The following is a 19,093-nucleotide window of genomic DNA, read 5'->3' as shown; positions in this document are numbered from 1 at the left end:
GAAGTTGTGGCAGAAAACTAAGTGTTGGTTAGGATTTTGTATTTAACACATCTTAGGTAAGTTTGGTGCATCCCACATCACTGAAAAATGTTGTTTCGTGCTTTGTTCTGGGCTTTTCTGTATTGCTTCAGGGAAGCAAAAATATAAAAATCTTTTCTGTTTAGCATCTGTTCTTTACTGAGCATCCAGACAGTTGAGAAGTTCTCTTCTCTGTAGCAAGGTACAGGCCCTGACTTCTCTATCCTTTTCTTCCCATGTTTTATGATGCGTTATTCTAGCAGTCTGAAAGCAGTTATGTCTAATTCTTCCGTAATTTTCAACTTCACTTCTAACCTGAGAGTTAGCCAAACTGACTTCCACAAGGCTGATTTTACTCTCATTTTGCTTGAAAGAGATGAAGCTATTACCTGCAGATATTGTAAAACAACAGTATTTACTGAGCCTGGCAAATCTGAGGTTCTGGGTTTGACCAGCTAGGTTGCTGAATCTCTTTCCGAGAAGAGGTCTTGGTCCACTGCATTTTTTCATTTCTAGCTGTCACAAGTCTTGCAGTATTTTGGGTTTAGTATAAACTGTTGCCCCTATCAAGACCCAGTGACCTGTTCTTTTATAACTGCTGTGACAGTGCATACTCTGCTCATGATTCTTACTAATTTGAAAACCACAGGTTGCAATTTCCTTTAACTACTTACTGCTACTAGTTTAATCTCTTTGTACAGACCTCCTTGGAGTTTAAGACTCCTGGGATGGGGATCTATTATTATTTGTGCCTTGTGGGAACGAAAAACCCATCTGCCAATAAAACAGTCATCCAGAAGGCATGTAACTTATAATAAAAACCCGCCTCCCATCCACCTTCCCTGCAGAGTGGGTGATTGTATGTTTTTTACCCTCTGTTCAGAAAAAGGGACCCAGTTATTGGCAGCAGTAGGGGGGCTGCTATATTTATCAAGGCCAAGTGAGCATGGCCTCTTGGTAAGATGGCTTAATGGATGTAGATTGCTAGAATAGGGAAGTTCTTGCCAGATGTTCACTGGAAACATGGATAATTAGAGTTTAAAAACAAGTATTGCAGGTAAATAATTTTCTGCATGCAGAATGCGTGCTTTAGGCGACTTTCTATTTAAGTGTGTGTGTTTTATATTCCTGGCCTATTTTGATGATCAGCTTTCTAACATACTCAACGTTTTTGGTTTATTTTGCAGGAGCTATTGGTTACATGGGAACAAGTGCCTTTGTTCGTAAAATCTACACTAATGTGAAAATTGACTAAGGAAATAAGAAAATTGAACTATGGATCACCTCCTGTTTTCATGGGGATGAACTTGCACAAGAAAAAGAGCAAGAAGAAATTTGGGTTTTAACACTGGGCACTATATGGGTCTCCATTTTGTGGATGGCTTAAAGTAACATCTGTTTCATTGATCCTAGGTTCTTACTGACTGCTTTCTCCAACTGTTCACAGCAAATGCTTGGATTATATGCAGTAGGCATTACTACAGTACGTGGCTAATCTTCCCAAAAACAAAAAACAAAACAAAAAACGTAGCTCATTAAAAATGAATAGACTAGCTCTCTTCAGTGAAGAGGACAAACGGTTTATTTAAAGCATTTGTTCCATTCAATAAAAAGAGGGAAACTTGGCTGCTAAAACTAAAAGATTAGTAGTCTTCCTGGTACTTAACATTTCTAAATTATGTAAAAATGCTGTTCCAGAAAGATTACTCTTCTGATTTTTACTGCCATTGCCAGGATAGGAGGTATGTTTTATATATTGACTCCGGGTGCTTTTTGGTTTATTTGCGGTATCAACTATACCCTACACTCATTTGTTTAAAAAATAATTTAAAACTATATAAAAACCCCATATGCATGTAATATATCAGCTGTTGTTCTAGTTGGACCAACTTCAATTTATTTATCTTTAAAGTAATATCCAGCTACATCTTAAATCCATCCAAAGAAAATACAGTTTGAAGACGGGACGTGTTCTCTGCAATGCAATTTACTGTACAGTTAGAAAGCAAAATGTTCAATGAAGAGGGTTGTTTGTTTTATAATAAAGAATTTGAGGTCTAGATTAAAACAAAACCAACATTTTAATGGAATGTCAAAAGTGATTCTCCTTTTTTTCCAAGTTAGTCTTGCCTTTTTTTTTTTTTTTGGGTTTGAATGATTTTCCTTTAGACATTATACAAGGGGTAATAAGTGTATATAACATTAAATAATGTAACTTAGGTGTAGATCCCAAATGTATTTGGATGTACAGATTTACTACAGAGTACTTTTCTGATGATTCGGTGTAAAAATGTGTGAATTTGGGTGGCTTTTTACATCTTGCCTGCCATTGCATGAAAAGTTGGGGTTTCTTCACAATGTGTGTATGTCATGCTTTTCTGTTCTATTTCCTTTCTCAAGCTCTTACAGGAATTAAATTTGTAATTTAGAACATTTTAATTTTTGTTAATCATATCTGGACACTTGTGTAACATCAAAAGCACAGTCGCTTTAGAGTGTTCAGAGAACTAAAATAAACTTTTCAGACAAAAATTTTCCGATTGTGAAAATAGATGAGTTTGCAATTGAAAATGTTTGTAAAGGTGATACTGCTGACCACCAGTTTCTTTATACAACATTAGTGTGGATTTCAAATATCAAAACCCCATGCTTTGAATTCAGAATGTGCTTACACAACTGTATAGTACAGTAGAGCTCCAAAGTGGATGACCAGCCCAAAAAGATTCTTCTTGGCTAAACTGTTTGTGGACAAATCTGTTTTGTGATCCAGCTAGTGTACTGAGAAAAGTAGGGGTAAGCATGGGCTAATAAATGGGCAAATAAAGGTTAAGTCTTTCTAAGATGACTGTTAATTATGCACTGTGTTTAGCTAGAAATATTCTGAATGTGTTTGTGACAGATTTGAGAGCCAGTTGGGTGAATTGATATATATATATGTATATATATTTTTTCTATTTTTTTTTTTTCAGGCATCTGCCACGTAGGGATGTTTTCATCAGTGTGGCTTTTCTGAAATAAGAGCACCTGCCGTGGAGAAGGCAACTTCCTGAATTTAAAAAATGAGCAAAGTGTTTGTATTGATCACCACTGTATTGTCTCTCTTTAAAAGTACCAATAATGCAGTAGCTACACTGAGAAACACCCATGCTTGGCAGAGTTGGGTTGGAGGGTGAGGAAGCTGAACTGATAGGTAATAGTGAGAAGCAATTCATCCTCCTATATATAGCTTGTGAAAAGTATTTGAACTTTCAGCTCTGATTTCCCTTGACAATTTTAGCCAATCTGTCAGAAAATAATTAAGTTTTGCTTCAAGTGAATGGTTGATGTCTGTAGCTGAACAGTGCCATTTAACAGAAGGTAATGTTTGTTTTTTTTTAAAGTACAGGATGATTTTAAGATGAGCCCATAAACTCGGTCAACAGTTAGTTTTCCTTTGTTCCAAAACATGGAAAACTTAAAGCAAAGAATGGGTTTTGTACTAGTTCTTGTTAGTGCATAGAGCTGTGGGAAGCCCTCTTTTCATCTATGTTCTTCTAAATCTGAAGTGAGAAGCCATTATCTCCACACAATAAATACATTAAGTACTCCACCGAGATACAAGTTTTTTTTAAAGTGAGTATTTTGATAATGGGTCTGTTTCTCTATTTAGAGCACTGCTATGTGATTAGTCTATCAGAAATGTCACTAAACCGTTTGTGAATTTCATTTAATCACTTTTTAATGCCACAGAATGGTGGGCTGCCTACTTGCTTTCTCTGTCGTCTGGCATTATTAGCTTTTGCATATCCAGATAGGATTGTATAGCTTTTAAAGTGACTTTGAAAAGATACTCACTGCACAGGCATTGCTTTTGTTTCTGCAAGCACGTTCTTCTGGAGAGGTACTGTGTTGAAATAATTGGCATTTTTATACTTCCAGTCTAGGATGCAAGTTGGGGGTTTGCTTTGTTTTCCTCTTTTCTTCTGGTTTCTTAAGGAGTGCAAAACGTGACCAGTTTTGAGCAGCTTGGCTTTATGGTTGCTGTTTGGGGCAAGGTTATTTATTTGCCCCCCCCTTCCCTCCCCACTGGGGATATAGATTGAACCATCTTGCTTAATAGAATTTGGAAGCTCTCTGCTTAGATGATGTAGTCCTTCCTCTTTTATGGAAGAAATAAAGATCTTACAGCCAACACTCCTTTTTCCATGGTTCTTTCTTAGGAGTTTCTGGTTCTTGAATTCACACTTTTTGGTAACTCATCAATTGGCTGCCCAGTGCTTCTCTTCCCACTTGTGCTACAGAGGTCAGAGAATTGGGTAAATAGTTGTGTACCAATAGCCAATCTTGATCAAATGCTTTAGATAAATACAGTTGTGTTTTCAGTTGAGGCAGAGTGCATATAGAAATCACTTCTGGGACTTCATGTATGAAAAGTGGTGAATACTGGATTGGAGATAATGGAGACTGCAAATAAACATTACATTATGCTCTCTTTTTGATGTCCGAATGTTTCAAGCAACAGTGTCTATTAATTCCTTTCCAGAATTACATTCCAAACTATGTAAAGGACACACAATTAAATTGCTTTCTGTATGATAGTCTAGGTGTGTTTCTTTAACAAGTTTCAGGTTTAAAAAAAAACAACAGAAAGCTCATACTTTGAACACTTTCATGGCTAAAACGGGGGAAAATTGATAGCACATTATTACCACTGTCATTACTGCAGAGGTAACAAAAATGAGAAAGTTACATTTTGCTCTGGCTTTCAGCATCACCACCATCTAGCCAGATTTGCCCAATGAAGTCTATGTACAGAGCTACGCTGAAGACAGGGAAAATGTCTAATGGTGAGTGCATCAGCAATTTCTGCATTGGAACATGTCCAAAAAGTATAAGCTCAGGAAAAAAGTAGGTCTTTTCTCCAGTCTGTAGACAAGTAAACTGTGTAGTTGGAGATAGAGTGGAGGGGTCCTCTTGAATTAATTTGTAACTGAGCAGCTTGTGGTTCATTTTAAGGGTCATTTGGAACTAGGTTGGAGAAGGATTCCATATTTGTATCCCTTGGATCTTTTCTAGCTAGATGTACTTACAGTAGTGGCAGCCTTGCAATGGCTATTAGCACTGCTGCTGTCTAAGCTGAGTATTTTGTGCCAGGATTAGCACTGAAGTCAGGAAAGCCCCTGCTGTTGCTGGACTTCAGTTGGAATAAAGCCGTGCTTCAGAATTTTGAAGCAGCACAATTATGTCTTGCATTTTTCAGGAGCCTTTTTTAACCAAAAAAAAAAAAAAGATGCCTTGTGTTTTCCAAAGCCTTGCAAAGGAACATTTGCTTTTTGCTAAATAGCTTCAGTGAGAAAACTCTCTTTTTTTACGAAGGAGATTATCTGCATATGCGTCCTACAAGTTGTTCCTCACATCTCACAGTTTTATCCAGGAGGTGTTTTTTTCAGTTATGGGAAGGAGCTGTTGCAGTATTTGCTTTTATAACTAGTTCTGTGGTTCTGAATTTTTTATTCCATTTTTGGGTTATGGCATGCGGGGGAGGTGGGGGAGGGAAACGGGAGAACCCATGAATCTGGAAGGGTTTATGCGGTTCCAGTAAATTCAAGCAGTTCTTGAAGGGCAGAAATTAAATTTGGAAAAGGATAAGAAAAAGTTGTTTTATCTGGTGGACAAACCTATTTCGGAGGCAGAGCTCTAAAGGCAAAGTTGCTGTTACGTTGTGATTGGCCCCAGCCTCATACCAGTTGTGGTCTTTTTTTCATCCATGTATTTGCCATGGTGCAAGCCATTTGCAATAGACCAAGGGTTCATCTGTCGTGAGCAAGGGAGATTGTTAGTTGCTATTAGCACTTCTGGCTTGTTGATAGGTTAATTTTCTTGCCAGCTCCAAGTAATGCAATGCAGAACAATATGTCAAGTCTTTCTGGAGGTTCTACTGTGCTGAGGCTTCATTTGTTAGGAAAACCAAACCCATAGGAACTTTCCTTACATTCTAGATGGAAAATCTCCTTCAAAACCTTGAGCTTGAAGCATTCCAAAGAATAACTATGCAAGTTCATACTTATCCTTCAGCTGGCATCGCCTGACTACAGCATTCCAGAAGATGCATGCATTTTCAGGCTTAGGAGTTTATGTGCAATAAACAAAATGCAGAATTTCACAGAACTGTTACTTCAGGGTTTTCTGATGCTGAGACATGCTTACCCATATGATGCAGCAGTTACCTTGATAGATTCCAGTTCACCAAAGCACAGACCTGAAGTTTCGAGGCTGCTGAGGCACTGGCACAGGTTGCCCAGAGAAGCTGGGGCTGCCCCTCTCAGGCAGTGTTCAAGGCCAGGCTGGATGGGGCTTGGAGCAACCTGGTCTGGTGGAACGTGTCCATGCCCCTGGCAGGGGGCTGGAACTGAATGATCTTCAAGGTTCCTTTCAACCCAAACCATTCTAGCATTCTGTAGTAACTAACTTGCTCTGAGAAGCTTCCAAACGTAGCTGAAAACATCATGCCACACTGGATTAAAGGAAGGCTTTGTGCCTACTCATTCTCAAATCTCAAAGGTTTGTCTCTGGAATTTTGGTGTTATGTGATATACTGAAGCAGTGGACAAGGCATGGTGCTTTTCTGGGCTGCTGGCAGTGTACTGGACCCTTTGAGTTCATTTTACACTATTTTTTTCATTCTGAATCATCAGTCTTGGTTTAGCCATATCGCTTTATTGGACTGAGAAAAATATTATTAGCCTAGCATGGGGCTTTTCTAGCTTTGCTACAGAGGAGTAGCTACAGGAATGGGATGGAAATTTCCTCATTTCTCTTCTAAATGTCTGGCCAGAAGCTGGCAGGTGAATTGGGTGAACTACCTACTGTTTGTTTTAAAAAGAGATCTGTCAGACACCCATTTACCTGCAAGAACTGGGGAGTTTTATAATAAATTGTTGCAGAGATGCAATGGGTTACTCCAAGTTCTATGTTTGGACTCTGCAGAATAGTTTTTAATAATCTGAATTGCTTAGTTGAAGCTGAAGGTTGATTTTTGTTGAGATCTTTTCCTCTGTTTATCTCTTCCAGAAACTGATCAAACACCCACCTTTGTCTGAATCTGAAATGTACAACTTCTTTTTTTTTTTTATGATATGTATAGTGAAATAAGTAATGAAGAAGGAAATGTCTGACTGGTTTTAGCTATCTAAAGCATGACAAGTAAGAATGACAAACCTTTTTAAAGTATTGTTTGCCTGACAAGAGAAATGCCTGCGTGTTCCGTGCTGTAGCCAGGTGTGTGGTTTGGATGAAGATGTTACTACGGAAAAATGTAAGTACAGAAATCCTGTGCAGGAACAGCAGTTTCCTATGGTTGGGAAACTGCTTTAAGGCAATTTTCCATGAAGCAGCATCTCTGCTTTTTTGAGAGGTTCATTAAATTCTACCCACTGTTGGGATACAGCCTAAACTCAGGTAGCTACCAGCCTCTGTAAAGGATGCCTGTGGGTGAAGAGGTAAATGCAACTATTCCATCTTCATTCATAGCAGAGGCTTAGGGGAATGTTTTTACTTTCCCAGATCCATCCTTAAGGGAAAAACAGAAAAAAAAAAAAAAATATATATATATATATATATATATATATTGAAGACAGATTTTTTTTTTCCTATTTAAAAAAAAACCAAAACCAAACAAAAAACAACAAACCCCCAACAAGCCTTTGGATAGATCAGTGGATTCACCTTTCAGAATCTAGGACAGATGCTTTTCCAAAGGTATTCCCATGCCCTCCTGCTTAACCTTGCTGCAGAGATCACCAGACCCACCAGATTTGCTCAGTGCTTTCCAAGTACGACTGACTTCTGTATGAACCCTGAAATGGATTTTAAGTGAAGTAATGAAAGATGAGTTTGACATGCCACAGTTTGGGAACCAGTGGTCAAGCCAAAATTCATACTTACGACAGATTTCTCTTCCTGCCTCCCACAGCTTGTCTCTGATAAGATCTCAAAAATACCCCAGAAGTAACTTGGTTTTCCTCACACAGTTGAAGGATTACAGTAATGATGGGGAAAAAGTCTGGTGTTTTTTTTAGAAGGAAAGACTTAAAATCCAGTCTGCTGCTACTTTGATGAACAGGAAGAAATTTTCCAACCATAGGCTACTTACTCTTAGCTTCCCAAAATGTCACTGCTTGCGTATAGCAGGGCTATGTTGTTAATCATGGAATGGTTAGGGTTGGAAAGGACCTTACGGTCATCTAATTACAACGTCTCTGACATGGGCAGGGACACCTTACACTAAACCATGTCACCCATGGCTCTATCCAGCCTGGCCTTGAACACTGCCAGGGATGGAGCATTCACAACTTCCTTGGGCAGCCTGTCCAGTGCCTCACCACCTTCACAGTAAAGAACTTCTTCCTTATATCTAACCTGAACTTCCCCTGTGTAAGTTTGAACCCATTACCCCTTGTCCTATCACTACAGTCCCTAATGAAGAGTCCCTCCCCAGCATCCCTATAGGCCCCTTTCAGATACTGGAAGCCTGCTATGAGGTCTCCATGCAGCCTTCTCTTCTCCAGGCTGAACAGCCCCAACTTCCTCAGCCTGTCTTCATACGGGAGGTGCTCCAGTCCCCTTAGTTATCCTCATGACCCTTCTCTGGACTTGCTCCAACAGCTCCATGTCCTTTTTATGTTAAGGACACTGGAACTGTACACAGTACTCCAAGTGGGATCTCACAGGACCAGAGTAGAAGGGCAGGATCACCTCCTTAAATGTGTGCTGAGTTGTTAATGCACAGGTACACATCTTGTCATCCTTGCGTATGACTGCAGCAAGCTCTGTAGAGTGTATTTCAGAACCCCTGGAACAAGTTTCAGCACATATGCGTCAGCACATTTAAAGATTCCTTTAGTGAAAGGGTAGTGAATCATTTAACCTTACAAGTGTTTCTTGTGTGGCAATGCAATAAACTTGATCAAAGAAAGAACCTCCCCGGCAACCTACTGCAGGAGAGACTAAAATGGGTGATGGATGGAAGTGAAATCAGGGGTCAATATTAGTTTTATCACCCGGATTTGTCAATGATAGTGGTCAAGCTGGTGAAGAAGGGCTGTCTTGAGAGGGATCAACTCTAGGAGGTATAAGGAAAGGAATGTTGAGAGCAATAGACTGCTAGATAAAACCAGGTGGAGAAAATGTGCAAGAGAAGAGGGGGAAATTGAACATGCTTCATCAGGGTGGGAAGCCTGTAATGGTACTAACGGATTAAATGAGCCTTTGATAGAGTGTCATCAAGCAGAGGGAGGTGATGGCTCTGCAGAGCATGCAGTGGTGCCTGTAGGAAGTGATGCACGGCACATAGGGTTACACGTGCAGCAGGAAGCAATGAACTAAGCCTAAGCAGATGTGAGGGGCACTGGAAATGCAGAGGCAAGAGAATGCTTTGTGTTCAGAGGGATGTGCTGCAGGTCTCCAGGGCTCCATCTGCCCTTGAGTGGTGATGTGCATGGAGGAAGAAATATATTAGCATGTTTGGGGAGCTAAGACCAGGAAAGGAAATCTCTGCTTGTAAACCTGGAGGCGGGTGAGGAGTCAGCAGTGGGACAGGCTCCAAAGGAGTAGTGCCTCTGTCACTTTGCTGGAAGATTCGCTGGACCCAAGTGTTGGCAAGAGGGAAGAAGCAGGTCTTGTGGAAGAGCTAATAAATGTGTATGCATGTGTTTTCGCCTCGGGACATGTTATGTGCTAAGTAGCTTCTGCATAGCTTTGCTCATGGATGCTGTTCAGAAAAAGCTGTGTGCATTCCTGCTCAGCGAGGCTTGAAAAGGCAGTGGATTTTGTTTACGTGTGTTGGGCAGGAGGGGATTCTGCAAAGGAAAAAGCTGCCTTTGACAGCGATGGATAGAGATTGTTTTGTTTTCAGATAGCTAGCTGTGGGTGTCACGAGTTGCATTGCTGGTGTGAAACTTCACTGACTATTTTACCAGCTCAGATGAAAAATGTACTTTCACAGGGCTTATTGTGTTCCTTGTTTGCACTGATGTGGCATTTGCCAATCAAGGTGATGTGATCTTCTAGACACCAGGTAGTAGTCGTTACTCTGTGTGCACTGCTTTGGGTGCCAGTTGCATAATGCCATGACTCTTACTGTGAGCTGGTTCTAGAAGGGTTAAGCAGCTCTCATGTTCAGGATTTCCAGAGCCTGCTTTAGGGGGCAACTTTTTTGTTTTATGTGGATAATAATAATATACTCCTCTGAATAATTTGCACAATTAATGAGCCACATTTTATTTTGCTCCCTTCCTCTTCCTCCTTCAAAGCTGTAGGATGTCCTCTTGTATGCCTATCCATGTCTATACAGAGCTTCTGTATGTGAGAGTTTGGGCTCCACAGCATAGGTTGCCACCCTCAAAGAGGTTAGTTTCCAAGTGGTTAAAAGACTTTGTTCTTAGTCGGCAACAGCCCAGCACTCCACACTGCTGACAAGGGTGGTGCTTGCTCTGCTAATCCATGATGCTCATGAAGGAAGCTGTTGACCCACCCTTGCAAGTGTTCAAGCTTTAATTTTCCAGCTCGGAAGTGAAGTAATACCGCCAGCACCTTCTCTACAGAGCAGCGAGAAAGAGCTGTTATCTCATTGGAATTGGGAGTTCTGAAGCACAGAGAGTCAATCATCCTTTCCTTTTAAAGTAACCATTAGGCTTTGCTCTTTGTCTGACAAAATCATAGAAAGTAGCAACCTAACACAGGTTTCAAAAATTACCAATCCTTTCCTTGTTTTTGTTCAGGAAGCTTACCAATGGCTGGGTCAGCTGCATTTCAAATCTTCAGGAGTTTGGTACTCATTTAGGGCTCCCATTCAAAGTGCTGATATTCTCCAGGCTTCATGTTGTGTTGCAACCCCAGTTTGGTGACCATCAGTGAGGAGTGAAGGGCAGAGAGTTTGGAATGAGCATCCTCAGGGAAATCAAATTACCAAGCAGCACTTTTAGCAGTAAGTGCTAGTCACAGCCTTGACCCGTCCATTGAAATGTGTTCTTGTTAGTCCTGGTTTTGCCTTATTTTATCAAGACTGGTGCACCAAAAGGGTGTTTCACTCTTGCAATGAAATTCCCAGACCTTTCCTGTTCATGCTTTCTCTTCCTACGCTGTGAGTAACAGCCCCTGGAGTAGCCTGAGCCTTTCCCGTGTGGGGGATCCAGACTCTGCACCTGCTGATCCCCTGTCCTTCAGGTTCCTCCTTTGATCCTTTGAGACCTGCTTGGAAGCAAAAAGTGGAAGAAATGTGTTCTGTCTTCTGCTGAACTATTGCCAGAACCACCGATGTTAAAGTCTGAATGCAGGTCTTGTGCCTTGCTGGTAGTAGTTTATTTGACATCTGTTTTTTATCTTTCTTGACCTCCCCCTCTGGGTAGCTACATGGACTGTGTCTCCCCAGTGCTGTGTGTTACGCAAAATAGGTGGAGAACCTGCTACTTGGTGTGCAAAGTGTGTAACTCGTGCCAGTCTCCCCTTCATGTGCGAGGGAGTCTCCCTGTGCTCCTCAGCCAGCTCTTTGTCTTTACCCAATGGGCTTTTCATCAGTTGTGGAAAACTCTAGTGCATTCAATCAGCAGAGATTTTGACCATGGTCTTCATGCCAGGGTTTGATGCAGCTTTTTTGGCTTCTGTGAAGGTTTGGAGAGGATATGCATTTCCTGAGTTTATCTTTTCTGGGAAGCCAATATTAGGCAGAGGGGGGGAGGAGAAGAGGCAGAAACAGAAGCGGCTTGCAGTAGCCTGCTGAGGAGATGCCTGAATCACGTTTCTTTTTATGCTCAGGTATCATTCATTGCCATAGACGGAAGTGACAAGTTTATGGATAGCTGATGGCAAGCCATCATCTGTCTGAGTGGAGGAAGGGGTTGGAACTGGTGCTGTAACGTAAAACACTGCTCAAAGATCCTGCTGTGGGAGCCTGGGAGCACACAGTTGAAGGAGCAAAGAGTTATGGCACAGGGCAATTGTGGTGTCAATGTTCATCCCAAGAACTCCCCACTGAGTCTGCACACTTGTCAGCTTTCCTCTGCTCACCAGGGCAGGGTTTGTACTGTCTTTGCCTAGTGCTGTGTCTGTTGAGTGGCATGAGGATAGGTGACAGACCTTTAATTGTTGCTGCAGCCTCAGACTCTAATGTCTTGTTTGAGCAGCAACTGCTCTATGCAGTGTTGAATCCATATAAAAGGACACAGCTGATCCTTGTGTGACAGCTCTTAAGGCTCTCCAGCATCCAGTGGGGTGATCCCAAAGCCCAAATTTCCAGTTAAACCCCCCAGTTGCCCCTGAAAGTTACTATAATGCATTTAAAAAGTGGATTAGAGAGGTAGACGCTCTGATGCTTTGCCCCATCTTTCTTAATTTCTCCCATTCTTTACTTTGGGTTTGTTTTCCACACATCTTTCTCCATCCACAGTCTTGCAACTCCTTGTACATGTGGATTTTAAGGCTGCAATGCCTAATAATGTTTATCCCAGCGGTAGCTGAACTATTTCTCTTTGGCTGCCTTTCAAGCAGTGATAATTTTGGGGCAAATAATAATAATAATAATAATGACAATTATTAATGAATTTGGTTGTCTTTATTTTAGTATCAATAGTTTCAGCTTTGGCACCCAAGTGCGACAACGGGGAGGGGAAACGGCTGTCCCGTTCCCGACGGACCCCGCAGCCCTGGGCCGGGCGGGGCTTCGGGGTCCGTCGAGGGCGGGGAAGAAGCGGAGGTGCAGCCGTGATTGGCTGTCCGTGCCTTGATTGACGGCGGCGGCACACACACACCTCCCCCCGCCCGCCCCTCACCGCGGCGGCGGGGCTGCTGGCGCCGAGCAGTGCCCGCATCCCGGGCAGCCGTGCCGCCCGCTCCGCCGCTATGGTCCGCGGGGCCGCCCCGCTCCGTTGCTTGCTGCTGTTGCTGCTACTTCTGCCTCCCGCGGGGACGGGCGGAGGGGGAATCGCCTTAACGGTGATGGAACCGGAGACGGCGGAGGAGCTGATGGAGTACCGCGACCCTTGTAAAGCCGGTAGGGGAGCGGGCGGGCTGCAACTCCGGGAGAAGTTTGCAAGCGCGGCGGAGGTGGACAGGTGTCCCGGCGAAGCGCTCCATCGGTGTCCCGGTGTCGCCCGCTGGGACCGGCCCAGGGCTCACTTGGACGCGGCGGGAGCCCCACGGCCGGGAGCTGCCTCGGCATCCCGCTGCCTTCCCAAACCCCACCGGGGACCCGGCGAGAACCCCGCTGCTCCCAGTCCCACCGGTCGCCGCTTCTTGATTGTCCCTTGCCCCGTTACCTGCTGGCTGTAGCCCCGGGCAGGAGGGTACGTCTGGGGCTTCTTAAGCTTCCCCACCGCTTTGCTCCCCCACTTGTTACCACCCCTCCTCCACGGATCTCTTGTGCAAAGCCAGGAAAGAGCCCAGCAGTCCTTTGCGTTTTACCTTTGGGGGTTCTCTCTCCTCCCCACCTCCCTAAGCTTTTTCTGTGCGTTTTGGCACCCCGCTGGCCCGGAATCGGTCCGACCCGATGCCGCGCTGGGTGCCCCGGGGAGGCAGAAGCCGGCCTCGCTGAGCGACCAGCCCCGGCACCAGCCGAGCCGCCGGTGTATCCGGATACTTTCTGTTGCCCGTGTGCAAGTTACCGCATCCTCTCCAGGAAGCCTCCAGCTGCTCCCTCCATCCCTTTTTCAGAGTTCTTCGTTCCCGTGTTAGACTGTTGTTTACTAGCTCCCTGTAACCTTTTTAAACCTTTTGATTTGTCCAATATCTTGAACAAATCTACTATCTTAATTTGAAGGGAATATGATCCCAGGTTTTCTCTTTGGGATCTGGGCAGTACCCTTGATGTGACTGTTACTCCTTCTGGTTCCAGATATCAGCAAACATTGTGGTCTTGTGAATTGCTTCTTTGGTGGCAAATTTGCAATCAATACCTTGTTACTTTTACTCCATTTGCAGGTAACTTTGCGCAAAGTCCTGTTTTCTTAATGTAGGAATCAAGAAAAGGAAGGAGTTTCTTCGTGTGTGTTGTTCTTGGTCGTTTGAGTTGGGGCTCTGCCTCCTGAATCCTCTTCTGGCTTTTCCTCAGTGTCCCTTGGTGATAACTGCCCCTATTATCAGCTCTTTCCTGACTGTTTTTAGGGGACTTGTAGCCATGTCTGCTCAAATAGATTTGCTCTGTCAAGGCAACATCTATCGGAGCCCCTCTGTCTTGTATAGCACGTTGTTTCACTGGCCTTGTATGCAGGCAGTGATGTGAGTGGTGGATTTTATTCAACTTGGTCCTCTCCACAGAGTATTTTTTTGCACAAAACATTCCCTTGATCAGTAATTTGTGGTTTGATATATGGGGCATGGGGGGTGTTATTAATTCTTTTTAATAAATGTGGGAATTAGCCCACCCAAACATGCTTTGCTGTGTTTGTGTCTGCTTCTAAATGGTAATGACTTCATGTCTCTCTCTTTCCAGTGAAACTAGTTATTAGTGGTAAGGGTGATGGTTCAGAGCTGGAGACCTGCAGGTGCAGTGCTTTGGCCTTCCTATCTGAAAATGTGTTATTCTTGATTTCTCCTCAGAAGTAAGGCATCACCTCCGGTGTGCCTCACTTGCACTTGGGGCTGTTTGGTGTTACTGTCAGGTCAAGTACATGGAGGACGAGGAACGCTTGTTTAAGCACCAGAGAGAACGTTTACTTTATTTGACTCACCTACATCAGACAGGGAACCTGGGTCAGAAAGGGAAAAAAGAAGTATTTCCCTAACCTGCCATTTACCTGCCTCTGCTGCAAGAGCCTTTGTTTCCTTTGCAGTCCCCCCACTGTCCAGACTCTCCACCTCTCACTTCTGCACGTACACAGAGAAGAGCCTGGACTGTCAACAGCAGCCTCCCTTCATTGTACATCCTCACCTTTTCTCCTGGTGGGCAGGAAAACCTTGTGCATGTTATTCCAGTCAATTCAATTCAGTTGGGATCGGTCGCAGAAATGATCTTTATATTCTGACTTCCCAGTGTTTGCCTCTAATACTTTTCCACTGTCTTCTTCCCCGTAGAAAGACAGGAGTGAACGAGACCTCTGGAGCTCACCTGGTCCTTTTCTGGAGCCTAGGACCTGGCAGGTGTTCCTGGCAGTGCTGGCACACATCTGCCTGTGGTGGCAGTGGCCAGGCAGCCTAGCCCAGCACTGCTTTGCTTTCCTGCTGTCTGACCTGAGGCTCCAGTGCTGCTGTTCAGAGAAGGTGGTGTTCTCACGAGCCTGTGTGTGTGTGTGGAGGACAGTACGGTGCTCTCAGCTCTGCTGCAGTCCGTGTCACCAGTGAGCCCTGTTACCGGCTTTCTCAAGTTGCAGTCTTCTTTTCCATAGAAGAGGCTCGCTGTCTTTCAGTGTGTCCTGACTGGCTGTGCCTCCTGGCCCTCTGATCCAGTTTCTCTCTATGTGAGCTGTATCAACCTCTAAAGTGCAGAGCACTTGGGGAACAAGACACTCCTTACATGCTGTGTACCAACCTCTGTGCCTTGAATGGCTCCAGTTTCTAAAGACAGCCCCAAAACAAAGCAAGCAGGACTTCTACCACAAGAACCCATGTTAGACCCTGCCTCTTCTCCTCCCCTGCCTTGCATTCACAGCCTTCTTCCTCTTCCAGTGCTGGACCATCTACAGAGCTAGGCAAGTGCTTGCTGCTGCAAATGCCATCCCAAAGGGTTAGTTCAGCCAAGATTAATGAGTGAAAAGATCAGTTTCTGCCAGACGAGGTGAAGATGCCGCTGATGGAGTTGTCCCTCCAAGACAGGCTCTGTCAGGGGTGTTCTCTAACGCCTATATAGGAAGTCTATTGCGCTCTGTTCCTGATTTGTTATAGCAGTGACAAGTCTTCTTAACCTCTTTGGCATTTCTCCAGTGGTGGGACAGTGTCAGTATTTGTCTAGAAGCATGACTGGTGGGAGGCAATGATTGCAGACCTGCTGTGAAAAGCTCTGGTACCCAGCATGTTCTTCAAGGGAAATTTTTTGATGGTCTGTGGAAACCGAGCTGGCACTCTGAGACTTTTGATGATGTTTTCATTGTTCCTATAGGCACAAGCTACTGTGCATGGTATTGTGGCTGCAGACTGTGCAGGCTCAGCCCACTGTGAAGACAAACTGCTGCTCCACTTAGATGTTTTCCAAAGCTGTTAAAACTGTAGTGCTTTACTTCTTTCTTGCTGCAGGCTAATGGCTGTGACCCAGAGGCTGTGATGGATTTAGATCTGGCAGGTTATGAAGTAAAAGCTTGCCAGTTCCTCACCCCTGCAGCTCATGCCCTGAGGTTGAGTGCAGACTGTTGATGGTTGATCGGCTGGACTGGAAATGAAAAGCCTGGCACATGCTCCTCTCTGTTGCATTAGCTAAGGGTATAATAATCTCCATCAGCAAGGCAGGATGGACAGCACAGGGCAGTAACCTCCCAGATCACTGCAACTACTGAGCTACTAGTATAAACACATGCCCAGTTACCAGGGCTCAGCTGATGGGCCAGAACTCCACTGGTGCTCAACCTCTTAACTCCAGCCATTCAGAATTTCTTTTTGCTAATCTGTGGCTGCTTTCCTGCCTTTTTGATAGGGTCAAAAGAGAGGGGGAAATGCTTGAATGGCTGATAAAGGGGCAGCTGAGGCAGAACTGCACCGTCGGTCTGAGTTGCCAGGGAAGGTGACAGTGCTGACTCTGCTGGGTGGGTTTTGCTGAGTGTTGCAGCAGGTCACTGGAGCTTTTCAAAGGGAATGGTACAAAGGTTCCTGCCCAGATCTGCTGTGTTATAGATGGAAAAATGCCATAAGCCTGACATGTGCTTCAGATAGGTCTGCTGCTCAGAGGGTCCAGCTAAGGATACTCAGGCCAGGGTACAGGCTGGAGTGAAGCTGCCTGACAGGCAGCACGAGGAGCTATGGATAACTCATTAAAAAAACAAGAACATCCTTCTGGGTCTCCTCAGGCAAACTGGAACCAAAGGAATTAAATAGGCTGTAATTTGTTCTGGTAGTTATTTTGGTGCAAGCTTATATGAACTTTGGTTTGAGGTGAAGAGCAGAATCCCTGAGGTTCAAAGTGATCTCTGGAGATGCTATAGTTCAGCTACTGTCATCAAAGGGAGGTAGAAGACATAAATAGGAAAGAGTACTCAGTAACTCACCCCCTGAATGTTTACAGGCTTGATAACCCCTTCCCTCCGGTGGCAAGCCTGTGATGGGGCTCTTTTCCACTTGCTATAATCAGCAGGTGAGAAGAAAAAGTTGTTGTTTAGTCTCAGCATCTTGGTTCCTGGGCACTTTGGCCTCTAGTATGGTGCCTCCTGCCCTGTGTGACATGGAGGTGTAGTGTTGCTTCCCAAAGCCCGGCATTTCCCTCAGTAGCTCAACTTCCAGGATGGGGTCCGTTGACGAAGTCCAGTGTTGGAGTCCCCTGTTTCTGTCTTCTCTGGCTAAAGTCTTATGTCACTTGTCCTGTCTAAATGCTGACTGAGCCTGGACACAGGCCAACCTGCAAGTCTTGACTCTCAGGCCAAACAGGCAATGTGGTGGCTCTCTGTGCAGACGTGTGCGTTAGAAGACAGGCGGATCTGCCTGCCTAGCCATGCACTCCTGAGGCAGAGGCCAAAAGGGTCTAGGGCTCCTGCAGCCTGTGGGTGTCTCAAGTACTGTTCAGGAGGGTTGGTGTTGCTGAAGAGAGCTGGGCAGGGGAAGAATTGCATGTGGGTACAAAAGAGCCTTGCAAATACGTTCAGCTTCTTTACATGAGACCAATCAGAGACGTGGTTTGTGCTCTGGGCTGTTGCTCACAGGACTTTGGCAGGTAGCACCTAGAAAGTGAGTTAGTTCCGATGGATTTTGTGGAGTGCTTGCAATGTGAGCTTGGGAGAGGAAGAACCAAGGCAGGAGGTGTGTGAAGACACTGTTAGGGAACAGAGCAGTAATCCCTGTTGCTTTGTCACCAGGAAAGTTGTTAGATTTCATTTGGGTTGTGGCGCAAACATCTGAAGTCACGTGCAGACATTCCTGTGGGCAGATGAGGAGCTTACTGCTAGGAACTGAAAGCCTTGAGTGGGTAAACGAATGAGAAAGGGGAGGGAGGATCAGTAAAGTCCAGGTCACTTGAGCATTGCTCGAGTTTGGACTGGGATGCAGATGCTGTTTTCTCTGCGGGAAGCACAGATCCATCATGGCAGCAGGGCAAACTGAAAGCCCTTTGCAGGCTGCACTGTGGATCCAGCACACTCAACTCTTAATGAGAGTCTTCCTGCAGTTTCACAAGCTGTCCCGCTTGGTTTGGCAATGGCAGGAGCATTAGAAGAGTGTATGCAAACCTGCACTTGGGAATCCCACAGTCCTGTGGAGGAATCTCATTCACATCTTATGGACTTTCCATAAAGCTTCAGAGCCTCTGAGCTGGTGTGGAAAGCCTAAGGGAGCTGCAGTACAGCTGTGGTGAAGGCACCAGTGCCTCTGCCATGGGGCTTTGAGTTGTGGAGGATGGTGGTGGGAGCCACCAGCTTACCCAAGGGCAGTCAGTATGGTGTAGCAGTGCTGGGAGCTGAATCCCAGTCTCCTGACATCAGAAGCCATGTGGGCTTCCAGAAAAGAAAGTTTCCTTCCTCCTTTCTTTGCCACCAATACATGTGTGCTTTGAGGGAAGAGTCTGGGACATAACCCAGTCTGTGGATTCCTTGATGCTGATGCAAGTGTTTACAGAGGAAGGAGAAAACTCTCACCAGCAATCATTCCCATAACAATTTTTCCCTCTAGGCTGTGGGAAGGGTTAAATGTTCAAGGAGGAAGTTGAGCCTTTTTGGGTGGTCTGGGAAAGAATGAGAGAACAGGCTGTTCAGTCTTTAATTTACCTACTTTAGGGAGGTGACAGCAGTTACAGAGTGGAAAACAGGTGGGTGAGGACTACTGGAGACACTGTCTTTATACACATTCAGTGCGGCAGCCTTTTGCTGTTGGGGAACCTGTGTTTTGCAGTGAGGTACAGCAGCAGCAGCAGAAGCTTCCTCCTCAAAGGGAAGGTTTAAGGTAGCTTTTATTATAATCCTAGTCAAGCACAAGTTAA

At 44.5% G+C, this 19,093-nt stretch overlaps 2 protein-coding genes across 7 annotated transcripts in view; both read left to right on the top strand.

Moving 5' to 3' along the window:
* Positions 1–4,489, top strand: part of TM9SF3 (transmembrane 9 superfamily member 3) — a 60,310-nt gene extending 55,821 nt beyond the window's left edge. For both annotated transcript variants that reach the window (XM_062606700.1, XM_062606701.1), the window contains exon 15: positions 1,206–4,489. In XM_062606700.1, the coding sequence (XP_062462684.1) occupies positions 1,206–1,273 (68 nt within the window). In that variant the 3' untranslated portion in view covers positions 1,274–4,489. The remainder of the gene's footprint in view (positions 1–1,205) is intronic.
* An 8,308-nt stretch (positions 4,490–12,797) lies between these two features.
* The window catches only part of TLL2 (tolloid like 2), a 97,718-nt gene continuing 91,422 nt past the window's right edge, over positions 12,798–19,093 (top strand). For 4 of the 5 annotated variants that reach the window (XM_062606741.1, XM_062606746.1, XM_062606745.1 and 1 more), the window contains exon 1: positions 12,798–13,042. In XM_062606741.1, the coding sequence (XP_062462725.1) occupies positions 12,892–13,042 (151 nt within the window). In that variant the 5' untranslated portion in view covers positions 12,798–12,891. The remainder of the gene's footprint in view (positions 13,043–19,093) is intronic. The other variant, XM_062606744.1, reaches the window with a different exon arrangement.

This window comes from Pezoporus occidentalis, unplaced genomic scaffold (assembly GCF_034315485.1).
Source record: "Pezoporus occidentalis ecotype Australia unplaced genomic scaffold, CSIRO_AGI_Poc_V1 ctg98, whole genome shotgun sequence".
Lineage (NCBI taxonomy): Eukaryota > Metazoa > Chordata > Aves > Psittaciformes > Psittacidae > Pezoporus > Pezoporus occidentalis.
Note: the sequence above shows the minus strand (reverse complement) of the source record. Positions and strands in the feature narration are given on the sequence as shown.